The sequence below is a fragment of the Manis javanica genome, chromosome 4, assembly GCF_040802235.1.
Source record: "Manis javanica isolate MJ-LG chromosome 4, MJ_LKY, whole genome shotgun sequence".
NCBI classification, from domain to species: Eukaryota; Metazoa; Chordata; class Mammalia; order Pholidota; family Manidae; genus Manis; species Manis javanica.
Genome location: NC_133159.1, coordinates 6,295,210 through 6,313,886, shown reverse-complemented (window position 1 = coordinate 6,313,886; position 18,677 = coordinate 6,295,210). Strand labels below are relative to the sequence as shown.

Here is an 18,677-nt window from a genome sequence, read left to right as displayed (position 1 = left end):
CCCTGTCCTATTTCGGAGGGTTCTATTACAGCTACTTCAGTTCAAGCCTTGTTTGAGTCCGAGGAGTGAAGATTCTGGGGGCTTTTTTGACGCAATGCTGCCACTCCCTGGTTACTGGGTAGTACTGCATTAGGAAATCTAACAGGCTTCCGCTGCCTTTGTAAAGTTTAGTATTGTTAGTTGTAAATCTAGGTACAAATAAACCAGAGCAGTAATTTTGTGCGTGTGTAATCATTAAGTGCCCCTGGGTCAGAAGATAACGTAGATACTGTGTGAAAGGGCATCTTGCTGCGACCCTCCTTACCCAGAACGACTCAGGAGACACGGGCCCACGCAAGAGATTTTATTATCTGAAGGAGAAAGTGGCTGCCCCCAGAGGGGGGTGGGGAGAGAGAGAGGGAGCAGCCAAGAGAGCAGCGGGACAGAGAGAGAGAGAGAGAGAGAGAGAGAGAGGAGAGAGAGAGAGAGAGAGAGAGAGAGAGAGAGAGAGAGAGAGAGAGAGAGAGAGAGAGAGAGGAGTGAGAGAGTGAGAGAGTGAGAGTGTGTTGTGGCAGATCTGCTCGGCCTGCTGCTTTGGGGGAGGGTCGGGATGTTTAGAGATAAGGCGGGGTAAACCCAGGCAAGCCCAGGCATAATTCTCACCGGCTTCTGTGCTTGGGACCATGGGGTAAATGGAGGATAAATTACTATATTGTTACATTCCTCCCTTTTCTGTTTTATCAGTGGTAGAGGATTCGGGAAGGGGTGAAGGTCAGTCTTCAGTAACTGCTTCCTGCTGATTAGGGGCGATGAAGTTCATTTTTGTATTGATGGGGGGCGGTCCTCAGATGAGCCCTTGGTCTGCAGTGGCGATGGCATTTTCCAGGTTCAATAAGGATGATCGTCTTTGGAGAGGGGTTGGTAAAAGGTTTGGTTAGAAATTTTTTGCATTTGGGCTGATTGCTATGTTTACATAGGGTGGCTGAATTATAGCATTGATGGGGACCTATGTGTAGGCAGCAAAGCAACCTGTAGAGCAAAGGGAATTTTTGATGGTGCAATCTTTTGGACAGTCTGAAAGAGAAGGGCTGGTGTTGGGAAGATAGGTCTGGTGAGAGCGTAAGTGTTGAGACCAGCGTTAATAATCCTGAACGCATGGCGGTTGTAAGGGAGGTCTTAGGACTCGGTGCTGGCAGAAACTTCTTCAGTGATGAGTGGAAGCGGAGATGAGCAGCCGGAAATGCGGAGAGTAAGAGGTCCTGTCAGGGTGGAGGAGTAGGAACCTGTGGGAGATTTGGTGGGAGGGGAATAGGTAGACAAACGGCTTAAGGTGGGAGTTGTGTATCCAATGGGGAAGACTCTGGAGTTTAACTGCAGTTGGCGTGGAAAGGATTACTGTGTATGGTCCTGGCCATTTGGGAGTGAGGGTTGGTATTGCTTGGTGTTTGGAATGGGCATGGTTTGGAGAAGTTTCTTCCTGTCTATGGTAATGGCCTTGTAGCGTGGGGAGAGCTGAACTCCCAGGTATGTGACCTGAGCGGCAAACAGCTGAACTTTGGAGGGTGAAACTGGATAGCTGTGTTTTGAGAGAAAGTTTAAAAGAATAGTATCCTGTTGAGAGGTTTGTAGGGAGCGACTGCACGGGAGGAGATCATCTACATATTGAAGGAGGGTGGAGATCTAGAGAGTAAGAGATTTGGGGTCTAGTGCTAGAGCCTGTCCAAAAAGGTGGGGACTATCCCTAAAGCCTTGGGGAAGGACTTGTTAAGTGGTCTCTGAATATTAAAAATTAACTTAACATAAGGAATTTCCTACCTTGATTTTTCGCTGGGATACCGTTGTCTTGGTCTGGGAGCATATCAAAAGGCTGCCTGCTCAGCCTCCAAGGTGGGCTGAGGTATTGTCTATTTGCTAAAGAATCCTGCCCTTTACCGTGCCATCTACAGCTGGGTCTGCAGCTAAGCTAGTTGCTCAGTTTGCAGAATCACCTTGTCAGATCTGAAGGAGGGAAGACAGCACAGAGGCCTGGGCCTTTAGGATGCTAAAGTGAATCTGATATGATTACAAATCATTAGCGTAATAAAACATGTGCTACTCTTCTTTATCTGGGGAATATTAACTGATCTCACTGAAGAATGATTCTAGAGCTTAATGTTCAACATAGTTTTAGTAGGGGAGGGTTCCTAGCATGTAGTTACATTGCTCTGACTGCAGATATCCCGCCCTGCCCCCTCCAGAGGCCCTCACCTTTTTCTAAGCCTATGGTCCCTGTCTCATTCTCCCCTCTACAGATGGAGACCCTCGCTGCTGCTAGGGAAAGGGGGCCACGACCGCTCTGGCTGCTTCATGCTGAGAGGGGGCGCAGTAAAGGGTGCAGCTGGGTCTCCATCACTGGTCAGTTGAGAGGACCTCGGAAGGCTGGCGCTTCTATTCTGGGTTTCGTTTCTATTACTATTTGCAGTTTTGTGGCTTCTAGGCAAGATAGAACAAATTGTGTTATTAGGTTAAGTAGCAACATCTGGAGTTGGATTTTCCATTCTGGAAGGACAAACTTGACGAGATTAAGAATGCATGGCTGAATATGAGAACTAGAAATATGAAGAGTCTAATTGGGAATCATAGCCAGGTATCATGGGGAAACCAGAATTCTGGATCGAGTTTACATCTCAATGACTAGTATTAGGATTTAGTATAGATAAGACAGCATTATTGAAACAGTACTTTTCTCTAAAATCACCCTCATTTTTATTAGAAGTAGCCAGATTAAGAAAATAAGTAACACTTGGCTTGATTATTTGCTTAAGTGCTGCAAGAAGAGTAATTGATTACATGGGATCTTTTAAATGTGCTTTGCTGGAACTTTTTGTAAGGAATTTCAGATTGAACTTTAAAGGGTTTTTTGAGGCCAGAAAGCCAAGCCAGACTTGCCATCAGCTTGTGCCTGCAGTACCTGTAGATTTGGGTGAATTCCTCTGTTCTTGAGGTTCCCAAGACATTCCTGAGTTTCCTGCACCTGCCAGGAAGTGACCTTCCTTACTCACCTGGTCAGGCTGCTGGGAACTCTGTAAGCAAGGTACCAGGCCAGTTCTTCGAAGGGGCTTTGTTGGCTTTATAAAGTCAACCTTAGTTCCTTAAAGCCATCTGTTCATATCTGAGCTTTATGCACGTGTCTCTCAGGTATGACATTCCAGTCAAAACCTTGGTAATATAACCAGTGTTTTTAATTGGTCTTCTTACAAGGAAAGCAGATTCTTATTGAACTTATGCAAATAAACATACTGCCATGAAATATAAAAATAGTCACTGAGAGGTTTTAAATTCTGGAGGGATCAGGTAGAGAGAAAGATAAAAGTTTCAGTTCTGCTTATAAAGGCAGTCATTTACTAAACTGTTGTCAGCTTAAGAGAAAAAGCTTAAAACACTTTATCAGCAACATTCGAAACAAAAAGCCACCAAAATCATCTTCCTTAGTTTACTTAATCCTATGTAGCTAATACCTGTTCTGCTGAAATCTATTTTACTAGTTTAGGAGTAATAAACAGTGAGTATAGATGACAAAAGACTTGCAAATGACAATGATTAAAGATCTGATGAGAGCTTACTGTAAGACAGTTGTCATAGGGAAATTTGGATATTTCTGTAACACAAAACATTCAGTAACAAAGTTTAGCATCATTCTCTGTGATAGTGCCTTCCAGGTAATTAAGCAGGTAAATAAGCCAAATACTTTCTCCAATGAGAAAAAATTCCTCTAACATGTTCCAGGGGCCCTCTGGAAAATATCAGACTTAACTAGAGGTAAAAAGCACTTTTTTGAATTTGATTGTGGGAAGCTGTTAAGTTTTAAGGCACTTGCTTAAATAGTTACTCACATTAGACGAAGCTACACTTCACTTTAAGCATTTTTCTTTGAAAGATTTAACAGATAGCATCAACTTAAATGACTTTAGGTAAACTTAGGCAGCTGATAACCATAAGGACATGTCTATTCAGTTCAACTTAAATTAGCATTAATGCTTAATATCTTCTATTAGAATTTTCTGGAAGTTTTAGAATGCCTGATTTTTACAAGAGCTTGTCTTTAAATCAATTTTTATTAATACCATCCGGAGATAGAAAAATATTTTTCATTTACACACTTAGACACAAACATACAGATTGAGACGTAATGATACAGTGAGAGGACAGACAGAGCTCCTGGCGTGAGCCAGGAGGTGACAAGAGAGCCCGTGGTGGTGTGTTGTCTAGGGGCTTTATAGGCAGTTGAGGATATTTGGGAACGTGAAAAAAGCTTAGGGGTGTGGATTTTAAGGCAAGTAGTAGGTGTTTAGGATTGCAGGGGAGACAGAGAGAGAGCTTGGTTCAGAGGTAGGAGAAAGCCTGGATATACGGGATCTCTTTCCATTTGCCTGTACGCTCACAGAAGTTGTATAAGTCGCGGAGAATTTTAGGATCTAAAGAGCCATTTGGGAGCCATTTAGACTGATTGTCCAAGGGATATTGTGGCCAGATCCCATTACAGTAGCGAACGGGTTTGAGGTCTGGAGTGAGGTGGAGGGGCTTTAGATTATTGAGTAAGCACCCCAGCGGTGAATCTGCGGGAATGGAGGGGCCAGATCCCATGGTGAGAACAAGATCGTTCAGAAGGCGCTGAGGCGTCCGTGAGCGGTTGAGAAGGTCGCGGAGAAGAGCAGGCACAGTTAGGGGGTCGTCACCACCTCTGCCTGTGGGGTCGGAGGCGAAAACGCCGGGGAGGCTTGGTACCTGGTACCAGGAGTTTTTGAGTCAAGTAGAAACGTAGATAAAGGGAGACCGGGCCTCAGTGAATGAGGATTCTCACCATGGGGAGGCAGAGAAGGGTCGACTATGGGGATCAGCCATGACTCTGAAAGTTGTGGTTTGGGGTGCCCCTGTCCCGGAGGAGCCCTTGGGGGTGCCGAACACTCAGCGGTCACTTCCCAGATTCCAAAGGGACATTTAAATTGACCATGAAAGGGAGACTTACCAAATTGAAGGCCGGTGTTGGGCGAGAAGACGAGAGACTGGGGAAATGGACGGTGAGCCCGTGGAGGAGGGAGGATCGGGCAGTGAGGGTTCCCAGAAGAAGAGCAAAGTCAATGGGAGAGCCTCATCCGAGTCACGGCACCAATGAAAGGGTATCTCACCGCGACCCTCCTTACCCAGGGTGACTCAGGAGACACGGGCCCACGCAAGAGACTTTATTATCTGAAGGAGAGAGTGGCTGCCCCAGACGGGGGTGGGGGGAGAGAGAGAGAGAGAGAGAGCACCCAAGAGAGCAGCGGGACAGAGAGAGCAGAGGGACGAGAGACAGAGACAAAGAGAGCAGCAAGACAGACAGACACACAGAGACTGAGAGAGAGAGGGCAGCAGCGTGGTGCCTTTTCTTTTGGCGGATTCTTTTGGCGGATCCTTTCGGCCTCTTGCTTTGGGGGAGGGTCGGGATGTTTAGAGATAAGGTGGGGTAAGCCCAGGCAAGCCCTAGGCATAATACTCACCGGCTTCTGTGCTTGGGACCATGGGGAAAATGGAGGATAAATTACTATATTCTTACACTATGCCTCAGAGGTCACCAGAATCACTGGCTTTGTTCTGAGAAATATACATTGATGACTGCCAGTTATGGTTCCTTTAAAAGGTTATTTTTGTTGCCCTTTAGTTTTTCAGACTTCTCAGATGTGTTACAGAAATACATAGAAGGATAAATCCTAAAGCGTCGTTGCTAGTACTGCGAGTAGATCTGAATTTGTTTGTGTCCTCTCAAGTAATTCACGACTGACCATTGAAGCATCCATTGGTTAGTAGCTCAATGACTAGAGATCACTGTCATCTCTTAAAAGAAACCATATTCTGCAGAAATAAATGCCATAATTCTCAACAAAGTTCTTGAAATTTTTCTGTGAGGCACTGGTACAGTCACCCACTAACAGAGAGAAAAGCACTCAAATCTGAGTACTCAATTCCCAGTACTTCTCCATCTTGTCAATTCTTTCAGTTGTTCTTTTAGGCGGGTTTCAGGACCCCCATTGTCCACACCTGGGAACATTCAGAGAATCTTATCAATATGCCCGGAGTCATGCAACTGGGAAGTGGTGGAGTTGGGAATTGAACCAGGACAGACTTTCCTGTATTCTTACCTGTATTCCATGTTCCTCATCTGGTGGTGCTTGAGCCAGGTTTTATTCTTACCATTCTGGGTTAGTTTTTCATAAAACAGAAACTGGTAGACCATTGCTTTTTATCTGGGAGTCATTTTGTTCCCACAGGGAATATTTGGCAGTGTTTGGAGACATTTTGGGTTGTCACAATGAGGGAAGGGCCCACTGGCATTTAGTAGTTGGAGGCCAGGGTTGCTCGGCATCTAATAGTGCACAGGATGGACCCCACAACAGACTTTGTGGATCAAAGGTCAGTAGTGCTGAGGTTGAGAAACACTGTGTTAGGCAACATATTTACTTAAGTGAGTTTATCCCAGGCTTTGCCCCTTCCCCCGGTTTGTCTCTTCCTTCCCGTGACGAGTGTTCGGGCATCCTGGTCCTGTTCTTTCCCACGCTCCCAGGGAGCTGTGGCTCTCTAGCTGCTCTCCCATGACCTGGTGTTTGGTACCCCACTGCCTGGTATTTGGTCAGCAGTGCAGACAGAAGACACCATTTGTCCCAGAGAGTTAGAAGGCCACTAAAAGCCAAACTATAGCCAGGATTCAGGTTCTTGTCAATAGCAAGCTGAATTTTTCCTGTGCTGCACACAGATGGATCACGTGCATCTCAATAGCCTTTACACTGTCTCTTTGTCTCTTTCTCAGACCTCCTCCTGTGGCTAGAAAGAATCCGTTGAAATCTTCCCCATTTCTTCCCAGGTCAGATATTACATCCTCCGTAATCCTCTGATGGAAGCAATTGCTCCTATCTATAAATTCCTGTATGTAATATAAATAATTTTTATGTAACAGTGATTTATCCTCATTTTCTCAGCTGCAGTAAAAAACAGCATAGCATATAAAGTACAAAATGTATAAAAACTAAAAAGTACCCATTATGTAGGCCTGTTTTTTGTGTATAATCTGTATTCAAACCAGTACTGATGTCCTATTTTTGTAGGCCTATTTGACATGGTTAATTATAAAGTACAAATTTTGCTATTTATGATATTTTACTTTGGAATAGCACTTCCAATTTGAGCTCAGTCAGGACTTTTGGCAGTGGTTTTCTATTCTTTCTGGTTCTTTTAAGTGGCTTAAGTATTTTAGCAAAGGTATTTTTGAGTCTTCCTGGCCTTTTAGTGAAGACTATATATGTATGCCTCTCAGTTAAGCAGAAAGCATCTTCATTAAAGAAGGCTCCTTTATGATTTAGTCATCTCCTTTATGATCATGAGGCCTTTCTTGAATTGTAGCCTGCATTGATTTCTGACCTGCTGACTTGTGATGAGAAGATAGAAGCTGCTAAGAGGAATAATACTGTATCCACCGTGGGGGTCTCTCAAAGCCCTAACCTGGGAAAGTATTTTATGAGCCACTGGAAGCTTTAGTGCAGGTCCATGTTGAAACATTTCACGGCCAGGGGCCTTCGAATGGGGGAACAACATGTGATCTTTTACTCTTTCAGTGAACTAGGAACAAAGGTAAACTTTAGGGGGTAACATGGTTAAGTGTCTCACAAACATTTTGGGACCCTGATCGTCATAGAACTCTTCATTTCACAAATAATTATGTACAAGGTGTTCTGTTCTCTGAAAATTCAAATATAAATAAGACTGGGTCCCTGCTGTATGGACCCATAGTACTTTCATCACTGTACTTTCATTACCATAGTTGGCTCTGTTAGTTTGCCATGTATCAATAAATGCAAAAAAAAGGCAGTAAAGTGGATGGAGAATGTAATTCAGTTTGGCTGATAGGCAAACCTTGGAGAGATGACTTTGTGCCAGGCTTTGCTGGGTAAGTTCTTTCTAACTTACTGCCCTTACTGGCCTTGACAGTAGGCTGACACAATTTATAAATGTTTATGAAAATGATGAATGATGAAGATAGGAGATGTATTCATGTCATACTGTGTAGATAATGCTAAATAAAAAACAGAGTGAATTATTAGTTAAAGTGGAGAGATTGATAGATTCAAGTTTAGTCTCCTTCTTTTCCTGGAATAAGCAACTTTAAGGGATAGGATCAGAGGGGTCTATGGCTAGGATTTAAAAAAAAATAAAATTTGACCTCATGATTGACCTCTAATTTTGTGGTCCTGGTGGCAATTGTGTGTCCCCGTCTCTGCCTGTCCACCTGTTTCCAGGGGCTTTTGATCATGGGTATGGTATGCACCTGTGAGCACCTGAAATCCTGTTCCTAATGCTGTTAGATTTTCCTTTTCAGAGTAAGAGGGATCATCTACTCATGAACGTCAAATGGTACTACCGTCAATCTGAAGTTCCAGATTCTGTGTATCAGCATTTGGTTCAGGATCGACATAATGAAAATGGTAAATATGTCCTTTCTGGTTTGGTTCATACATTTCCTTAGCTTTGGGCAAAGTTCTTTCTAGAAACATTCTTTAAATGGACATAGCCACTATGAAAATTTTTCCATAAAAAATCTTTTTATGAATAAGGACATTACTGAAATGTTCTTTTTGTTTTTTGCTGGGTTCTTTCATTATTTTTACTTTAAAAAAAAAACCACCAGAGCATATTCTAATAGAGACTTCCTCTTATACTTGGAATCAGATAGGTTGTCTCTGGACATAACAATTCCATTTTTAAATTCCTTTTTCTCACCTAATGATGAACTAATCATACTTAAAAGCCCGATAGGATTATATTTTATTTTATTTTTCGTTTTCAGTAATCTGTGTTATTGAACATCTCAGCATTCAGGGTTGTAAACTTCAGGTTTTAAAGCAAAGCTTTCCTGAACGTTTTAGAATTCAGCTTGAGTCCTGACTTTCAGAACAGTAGGAAGGCAGTTCACGTCATCTTCTATTTTTTTCTCCCTCTGGCATTGTAGTTTCAATAACTTCATTGGCACGAGATATGTACATAAAATGTATCTTACATTAATTCAGATGTATAATGGTTCATTTTTGTTGATCTTTGAGAAGTGGTAGGCCTCATGCCAGCTGGTGCACATTTGTTACCCATTGATCATGTAAGTTAGGGTTTGTTACTCCCCACTCCCAGGCAAGGAAGTCGTGGCGCAGCTGCCACAGGAGTTGCCAAGGCCGCTGTCTTCCCAGCGGTGGTGGGTCCCTGGTGCCTGTGCTCTTCCCACTCGTCTGCACCGCTGTGGTGATAGGTTCTGAGTCAACAAGCCATAGTCAGAAGCATTTTTGAAAAATGATGTTCTTTTCTGTCTAACTAGTTTTTTTCTCCTTTGAAACTTAAAAATTTCAGTTAAAGTAAATTATGGTTCTTTATTTTTAAAAAAACTTGATTATTCATTTCAACAGAAAGTGTGATTTCACTCCATCCTGAAATATTTAGCAGTCAAGATGGACAGGATATCTAAATAGTTTAGTAGTTTACAAGTTGCCAAAATGGGATAGTTATTTCTTCTCTTTCTCCTTCATTTTGTGCTTAATGCATTTCAGTAAACTGTGGGGACTTAATGAAGAGTATAAAACATGCCCAGCAGGACACTTTGTTCTGTTAATCCTGCTCTACTTTACTGCTCTTCTTTATTGTGCTGATCAGGCCTGGTTATTTGTTGTGCTTTCTTTAGTGGGAGGTGAACCTGAAAGAAAACATCTGCAAAATTTTCCTAATTGTTTTGGGAAGCTCAATTTTAATATCCTCTCAATTAATTAATTTTTTTGGACAGACTCTGGAAGAGAACTTGTCATTACAGACCCTGTTATCAAGAACCGAGAGCTCTTCATTTCTGATTACGTTGACACATACCACGCTGCCGCCCTTAGGTGAGTGCCAGAGCCATGATCCCTCCTGTGAGGAAGTCATCAGGCGTGGGAGGTGGGGAGTCTGAGCTGCTATGATCTCTTGATAATCATGATATCAATAGATTATTCTTGTGATCTTGGTAAGTAACACTCCAGCATTGTAGATTATTGGGATTTCAGAGGTTGCCTGTATCTTTACTTGTCTGTATGGAAAAAAAAGAAAAACAAACCTCTCTCCATCCTCCATTTTCTTTTTGTACCCTTTCTATATAGTTTTGCATCTTTTATTTCCTTGAAAACTGTTATCCTGGATTTGGTTGTGAAAGTATTTAGGGTGAAGTATTTGGATGGTCTGCAGATTATTTCCTCAAGATTCAGTCAGTCATTGCCACTAGAAAAGATAAAGTGGATGAGATAAATATGGCAGCATGTAATCGAGATTTATAGGAATTTTCATTGACCTATTCTTTCAATGTACTATGTATATGAAAAATCACCTACTAAAAACTTGGGGGTAGGGAGAATATATTAAAGATATTATTCTAAGCCAGAAAATAACGTAGTTAGGGTTAATGTTTTAGGTAGTTATGCTAAAAAGTGACCATGAGCCCCTGCTTTTGTACCCTTGTGTTTTTTTGTCTCTTTCAAAAAAGGATACCCATATATATTCTTGAATATTTTGTACATAAGTGGGAGACTTTGGGCTTCTTCATGGTAGAGGAAGTAAGATAAGTCATATTCTTATAAATTTTCCCACTGAAAATAATAAAGTGGTGAAAGAATAATTTCTTTGTGAAAGAATGTGGTTTAAAAAATGTTATAGAAACTTGCTAGTTTTTAGCTAATCTATAATGAAATACAATAATTTCTCCATTGCTCAGATGGTAGAAACATCTGGAGTCTCTTTGTACAGAGTTACATAGCTAAAGCCAGTTATTTCAAGGCAAATTAGTAGCAACTCTGAATGTAGGGCAGTTTTGGAGCCTAATAATCTTGTATGGTTCTTGTAGCTACTCAGTTCAGCCATCAGAGCACAAAAGCCATAGGTGATATGTAAATAGGTGGGCTGGCTGTCCACCAATAAACTTTGTTTATGGACACTGAAGTTTGAATTTCATTTAATTTCCACATGTCGGGAGATTTTACTCTTCCTTTGATTTCTTTTTTAGCCATTTAAGAATGTAAAAGCTGTTCTTAGCTCTCAGGCTATACAAAAACAGGCAGTGGGCCAGAATTGACTTGCCAGCCGTAGCTTACCAACCCTCACTGTAGGGGAAGAAGAGAGAGAATGTGGTTAGATTTGGCTTCTTACAGGATTGTGGGTTAATTTAGAGAATTCCTGTGGTGATTCATAAACTTCTTCCAGAATTCCCAGACACTTTTTATGTCTTTATGGTGGTGGCTTTCTGATATTAACCTGGATGCTGAACAAAGCAGGTTAATGGAAGGTCAGATAGATTGACAATGGAACCATTAAATTGTTTGCTGCTGGCACAAGTGGCTTGATGCTGGGATTATTTATCTGACTTTGCATGCTTTTCCTCCTCCTCTTTCCATCTTGCTTCATTGGTTGAGGCAAATGATTTTAAGCAATTTAGAGTTGAAGTTGAAACAAGTATGTGAGATATGTCGCTCCGGTTATTCAACATGTTTTGATAAGTTTGCTTAAAATGAATATATTTGAGTATTTATCAGAGGCTATTCAGGTTTGTAGAATCCTTTTATTTCAGCATTTTGAGAAGAGCCGGTTGTCTCAAATAATTCTAGTTGGGTCCAGATGAATTTAACTGGATTTACAATCAGATATATTCTGGAGATACATAATATAGGCCATTATACCTTCACTGGCCACTAAAGGGCTAGAGTAGTAAAGTAGTAATTTCTTTATCTTCTTTTTACTGTGTATGTAACTAGAACACTTACTGATTGGTTTTTTCTCCTGTGATATTTTCTTTTAGAGTGTCCATAAAGTGATTTTATAAAACCATCATCTTAAATTTGGTTTTGTTAACTTGAAATAGAGCATCTCTTGTGTTACCTGACAGTTGACTTTTTTTTGTCCTAAAGACTTGAGGTGCTAGTGGTCATATAGTTACTGAATGCTCTGGCCTAGTAGGTACTCAGTAAATATTTGTGGGTATATTGACATTTGCCAGCATCTGAAGCTCATCTGTATGGTTCTTAATATTGCTTAGTAATCTCATGTGGCTCTTTCTCAGTGGCAGGGTGCTTACTGTAAGGTGATGTCTGATAAAAACAGAATCAAATGGCAGTGCCTTCAGGAATCCCTGTTTGTTCTTCTCTTCACCAAAGCTAGATTACTTTAATTTTAAAATATAGGGGGTAGGGGATTAAGCTTTACCTTTTTCTTCCAATTTCTTCTTCACCATTTATCCACAGAAAGAATTTTCTCTTTCTCTGTAGGTATAAATCAGCACAGCCAAAAATAAATTCTGTTTTGAGAGACAAATAATATAGTCTGTAGGCCATGAAGGAGGATCACATGAATGTAATGGAAAACGTGGAGGACAAAAAGAAAAAAATGGACTGTTAGTGTTAGTGCTTAGCACCATCCTTTCCAGAGACCCAAGTGCTCAGCTGTGTGGTTTTGCTGGGCTCAGAGTAACTCTGAGGGGACTCTTGCTGTTCTGTTCACTCAGGAGGAAACTGATGTATAACTTCCTTTTTCAAGCTGCTGGGGCTGGGTTATAAGAGGAGAGAGAGCTTTATCCTTTAGCCATCAGGAATCGAAAGGAAAAAACTTCCTCTGTAGCCTCTTCTGCATAAATTAAAATTATAGCATTTCCCTACCCAAACCAAATTTATTCCCAGAAAAGACTATGGGATCCTCACAGTTGTAGAAATCTGTGTTGTTGTCCAGCATTGCTGCTTTGCTGCTGATGGGAATTCTTGCCTTGGCTTCCCGTCATCCCTCCCTTTCAAGCTAAGTTTCTATGACTGTTTATTTTCTTCATTACATTTGTCGATAACTATATATAAAGTCAGTATCTTGAGTAGAGTATTTTTGAGTTCTTCTTACTCCCAGGTAAGTACAGAAAAAGCACCAGATTGAGACTGAGAGACTTCAGGTTGAATCCTGGCTCTGCCACATAGTTTTGTGACCAAGGTCAAGGTTGTTAACTTTTGAACCATTCTTTTGACAAATTCAGGGTCACATGATTAAAGTGACAAAACCCTGAACCAAATGTACATCTTCTGTTTCTGCATCTATTAAGTTAAGTTGTGTGAAAAAGTCTCTTGCAGAGTATCTGACGCTCAGAAGCATGAGTAGTGCTTATGCTCATTGAAGCTGAATTGGGTTCTTAGTAGTGTAAAAGGAAGAAAAGAAGTGAAATAAATGTGATTCTGTACTGACTTACTGGCAGTACAGTTACTTGGCATCCATTTATTTTACTTTCCTGTGGCCTGTTGCCTGGGTTGATTGGTTACTTAGATCGCTTCCGGTATGGGGAGAAGAGTTTAGCTCTAGTTCACCCCTAGATGATCTAAGAATGAGCAGATATATTTTATTAAGCTAACTGAGACTTGTAGCTTGGAATTTGCTGTTCTCCTCTTTTCACCCTAAGGATGATGTTGTATTGATGATCAGAGGATCTGGAGAGATTGTTTTGTGCTTTGGCTGTGAACATGTGGCCTGGGCAGCACTGTCAGATTTACTGTACACTTGTAGCAAAGAATTCTCATGTATCATGTGGAACACTACACAGGAGGTCATAACTGTCCCATCGGCTTAAGGGCTGTTTTCCAACTTTTTGATTGTCTTCCTCCTACTTCAAGTAATCACTTGGAAAGAAAATTATCTTTAAAGTAGTTCAGGTTACAAGCTATCTATCATTTTACCCAGGAATTCATATTAAAGGAGTATGTTTTAGAGTGAGTTTTCTGGAAGCCCAGGGCCAGGAAACCCTCAATTAGCTCTTTATTCTACTCTCCTTTTCATCCTGAATTCCTTACCTTGTTACAGGCAGTAGGATCACCTATGTGTAGTGATCGAAACAGATTAATTACATCTCTTTACGGTCCCCCGGCCCTTCCTTAGCTCCTGCAGGTCTCCTAAGGGGCTTCATGGTATCTCAGAGCTCTCAGGTTTGCAGTTTAAAATTCATTTCCTGACTGTAATCTACAGTTGTTTTTACATGTGACATAACTTCAACCTGCAGCATTTTTATTGTTTGGTCTGTACATACTTCTTCAGGCTGGGGACAGCCAGCTGAGTAGCATGTTCTGTCTACCCTTGAAGACTGTTTTAAAGTGCTATTATTTGGAGCTACATTTAGACATACCGAAAACTTGCAAGTCTGAGTTTCCCTTCTCCAGTCTTCCTCAGTGTCAACACCTTACATAGCTGTGCTATTGTTACCAGAACCCGGGAATTACCATTAGTACAATAATACCATCGAACAAAGACTCTATTTGAATTTTACTACTGTCTTTACTCTGGGCTGCTATGACAAAATACCACAGATTGGTGGTTTGTAAACAGCAGAAATTCATTTCTCACAGTTCTGGAGCCTGGAAGTCCAAGATCAGAGTGCCCATGTGTTTGGGGTCTGGGAGGCCCTTCTTCTGGTTTTAGGACCGTGGACTTCCTGGTTTCTCATGTGGCCGAGAGCAGAGAGGGGAAGCAGCAGTCCATTTTGGAAAACAGTCCCAACTATTTTCCAAAGTTGTTTAGGTCGGCTGTGTTCTTTCCTACCTCCACAGTGTGGTGTCTCACTCATCTATAGTCCGGTTAGGTTCATTTGTTAGACTGCATTCCTCCTGGTTGGTTTGGGCTGTTTGTTTCTTGGTTATGTAATGGTTGATGGACTGTTGCTGTGGTTTTGAGGATCAGTAAAAACACACGGTCTTCAGCACTGCTACCATATTCCCATTCCCTCATCTGTCCCTCTCTTTCCCACCCACCTGCTACAAATAACTGATCGCCTTACTTCTGAGTTTATCCTTCTTGGTTTTTCTTTTCACAAATAAGGAGAAACATGTTTATATTCTTACCACCTCTTCTTTCTTATATGAAGGGTATATACTGTAAATATTCTTTTGTGCTTTGCTTCTTTTTCACTTAATAGTATATTCAAGAAATTACTCCATGTCAGTTCATAGAGCTGGTCCTCATTCTTTTTTACAGCTGCATGGTATTCCACTGTGCGGATGCTCCATTGCTTATTCAGCTCATTCACGTGTGGGCGTTTTGGTTGTTTCTGGGATGTTTCATTTATAAGTAACACTGCAGTGACTATCCTTATGCATATGTATTTCCTTATTGCTGGAGGTATATCTTTAGGGCAGATTTATAGGAGAGGGATTGCTGGGTTGAGGGTTTGTGCATATGTGGTTTTCCTCCAGAAAGCATATACCTATATGCATTCCTTCCAGCAACAAATGAGACTTCCCGTTTCCCCAATACAATGTGTTCAGTTATTTTTAAAATTTTTGCCAGTCTGATAGGTAAGAAATAGAATCTCGGTGTTGTTTTACTTTATTTTGCTAACAGTGGGTGAGTTTGAGCATTTTTTGATATGTTTGAAGAATTTTTTTCTTTTATTGTAAATTTCTATTCATGTCTTTTCTCCTGGGTTTGTCTTTCATTTTTAAAAATTTCTTTATACATTATTATGTATTTTGCATATATTTTCTCCCACTCTGTCAGTTTTCTTTGGTATATGTGTGTGGGTTTTATTTATTTATTTAGTTAGTTAGTTACACAAAGCTATTTTTATCTACTCACATTTTATCTGTCTTTTCTTTTTTCCCCTCAGGACTTTGAGTCATAGTTAGAAAACCTTTTCCTATACCATATTTAAAGAGGAATTCTGTGCACTTATCCCAGCACAATTTACTAAAAAGTCTGTCTTTACCACAGTGGTTTGAGATGTCACCTTTGTCATTTGTTATTTTCTGTACATATTCTGGACTTGCTGTTCTACTTTTCATAGTCTGTGTATGTGCCAGCATCACACTCTTTTAAATATAGAGGCTTTACAGCATATTTTAATATCTGAAAGGTTAGTTTCTACTATCCAGATATTTGTTTTTCCATGTGAATCTTGGTATTAATGTGCTTCCTTCCATAAAATAGCTAGTTGGTATTTGTATTGAGGTTATAGACCAAGCTATGGAGAAATGCCATGCGGAGTTTTCTTATCCAAGAACAGGGGATGTTTTCCCATTTTTTTACTTGTGTGTCTTTCAGGAGTATTTTAAGAATTTTCCTCAAAGAGATTTCCCCTTTCATAGTACATGTATTCCTGTGCATTTAATCTTACACAAATATGTTGAACTCTATACCCTAATTTTACATTCCTCCTATGTACCTTGGCATATTCTCAAAAACTGACCATGTATTTATTAGACCACAAAGAGAACTATTTGATTAAAATGTAATAAAACTATATACAAACAAAAACCTGAACAGAAAGGCCCTTTCACCTGGAAACTTAAAACTTCCCATTAAACAACTCTTGAGTAGAATGGGAAATACAAACTGAAATTAAAGAAATTCTTAAAATGACAGGGAAGATACTGTATACCAGAATCATGGCATACATTTAAAGCAATGATCAGAGGAAAACTAGTTACACTAAACTCATGAAAAAATAAATGAATTAAATTCTCAGCTTATATAATGAAATGAGCAACAAGTAAATCAAAGGAATGAAAGAGAGATGGAAAGATGTACTTAGCATATATAGAAAAAATACTTACTTTTTTAAAAAAGTGGAGAAGAGAAGGGACATAAGTGGAAGTAGTGTTGTATGTCTTACGTTTAGAGCACTATGTAAAACTGAGAAAACTATGTAGGGTAATAGAGCCAGAACACTCTAAACCAGTCGATAGAAACCTAAAAATGTTGAAATAACACACTGAAAGGCAAGCAAAACAGAAGAATCAGAAACAGAAAAGTTAAAAAAAAATTCTATGCCAATAATCAAATGTCTTAAAGATAGACAAGATGCTGACTCTGTCTCAAAATATTTTTTCCCCTTCTTTTTTGAGTAAGAATGATAACAAGAGCTTTAAACAAACATGCCACTGTAAGCATTCTGTAAATGCTCGTACGCCACCTCTTCACAGGTTCTCTGAGGTCTGCATGTGCTTGCAGATACGCAAAGACTACCAGTTATGGATAGTTTTAAAGGAATGAATTTCTAGACCACGGTTTTCATGGTATTCTCTTCTTGCTGATAGAGGTTTTCTTGCATAGGGAGGTTCTCTTCTGTCTCCTTCATTCACTTCAAAATAACCTCTCCCACTAGCCAGAGGACTCAAATGATGCAGTGCCCAAGACATACTTCCATGGGGCACCGCACCAAAGGGCTGCCGAAATGAGTCTTTTCCAGGAAGCCTTTGTGACTGGTGAATGCAAGAACCCCGAGTCGGGGGCTTCCCTGCCTTTAGTAATACTTGTTGCCAGTGAAGCATCACATTAGCAGTGCAGTGTGCAGGACCTTCGCAGGCTCTGAAACCAGGCATTTCAGCAAGGTGGGAATGATGGCAGTTTCTTCTTAACAATTTTCTCCCCTTCCATTCCACAAATACTGTCAAATAATGTGCCAGTTTTGAGAGGGAGCATGATAGAAACAGGGTTCTGCAGAAAAAATATTGAAGACTTAAAGTGATAGACACATACACTTTTTAAAATGTAAGCACTACCCTTTAGCAAAAGGTGATTGAAAAATATTTTGCATTAGGGCCAACCAGTCAAACCATCATGGACTTAGCTGTTCATGTCAATCCTGTCTTCAGCCTTGACCAGTGCTCAGGCCAAATACAGGAGGGCTCATTAACTGGCCAAAACAGCAACTTTAAAAAGCTATAGCTACATGCTAATGGCTCTCATTTTTTTCCCTTTAATACTTTTTTCCAATATACAGTATAATGCAGATTTTAAGTTTACATTTTCATGAATTTTGATAAACTTGTTTGATCCTAAAGCATGGAATATTCCCATCATCCCAGAAAGGTCCCTTCAGCTACTCTCCTCTCCCAAATTTCCACCAAGAAGCCACCATTCTGATTTCTCTCACCATCAGTTACTTTTGCCTGTTCTAGAACTTCATGTAAATGGAATCACGTGCTTCTTTTGTATCTGGTTTCTTTTACTCAGCATCTGATCTTTGAGATTTTTTCATGATGTGCCCTTAGTAGCTCTTTCCTTTGTATTATGCAGTATTTCATTTTACAATACTACATTATACAATGATTTGTTTGCCCATTTTCTTGTGGATAGATTGAGTTGTTTCTAGGCTAGTATGAATAAAGTTGTTGTGAACAATAACAAAAACAGCAAAGCACAAAGGAAATGATAAAGATAAAAGAAATTACTGAGAAAAACATAAGCTCTAATCAAATCCTTTTAAGAAAAATCCTAGTATCTCATTAAAAAATGCATCATGATTGATTAGAATTTATTCCAGGAGTGCAAGGTAGGGTTGCTGTTAGAGACTCTGTTAATGTCATATGCCAATTAATAAATCTAAGGAATAAAACTGTATCTCCAAGCTGTTATGATATGATTATTTCTAAAGCTAGTGTATTTAATGGGAACACCTGAGAGACATTTCCACTGAGATCAGGTACACAGGGATGCCCACTATTTCCAGTACTTTCCACATTGTATTAGAGGCACAATAGAGTTAAAGGTTTACAAAAGGTTGAAGAAAAAGTAGAACTTAATTTGCAAATAACAGCATATCTGGAAAACCTCAGAGAATCAATGATTAAACTATATCAAATACTGAAGAATTGAGTCAAGTAACAGGATATAAAATTAAC

General features: G+C 40.2%; 1 protein-coding gene across 7 annotated transcripts in view; it reads left to right on the top strand.

The window, feature by feature from the left end:
• RERE (arginine-glutamic acid dipeptide repeats) overlaps positions 1–18,677 on the top strand; it is a 412,748-nt gene that overhangs the window by 244,550 nt on the left and 149,521 nt on the right. For all 7 annotated transcript variants that reach the window (XM_037000132.2, XM_037000128.2, XM_037000130.2 and 4 more), the window contains 2 exons: positions 8,363–8,468; positions 9,806–9,902. In XM_037000132.2, the coding sequence (XP_036856027.2) occupies positions 8,363–8,468; positions 9,806–9,902 (203 nt within the window). The remainder of the gene's footprint in view (positions 1–8,362; positions 8,469–9,805; positions 9,903–18,677) is intronic.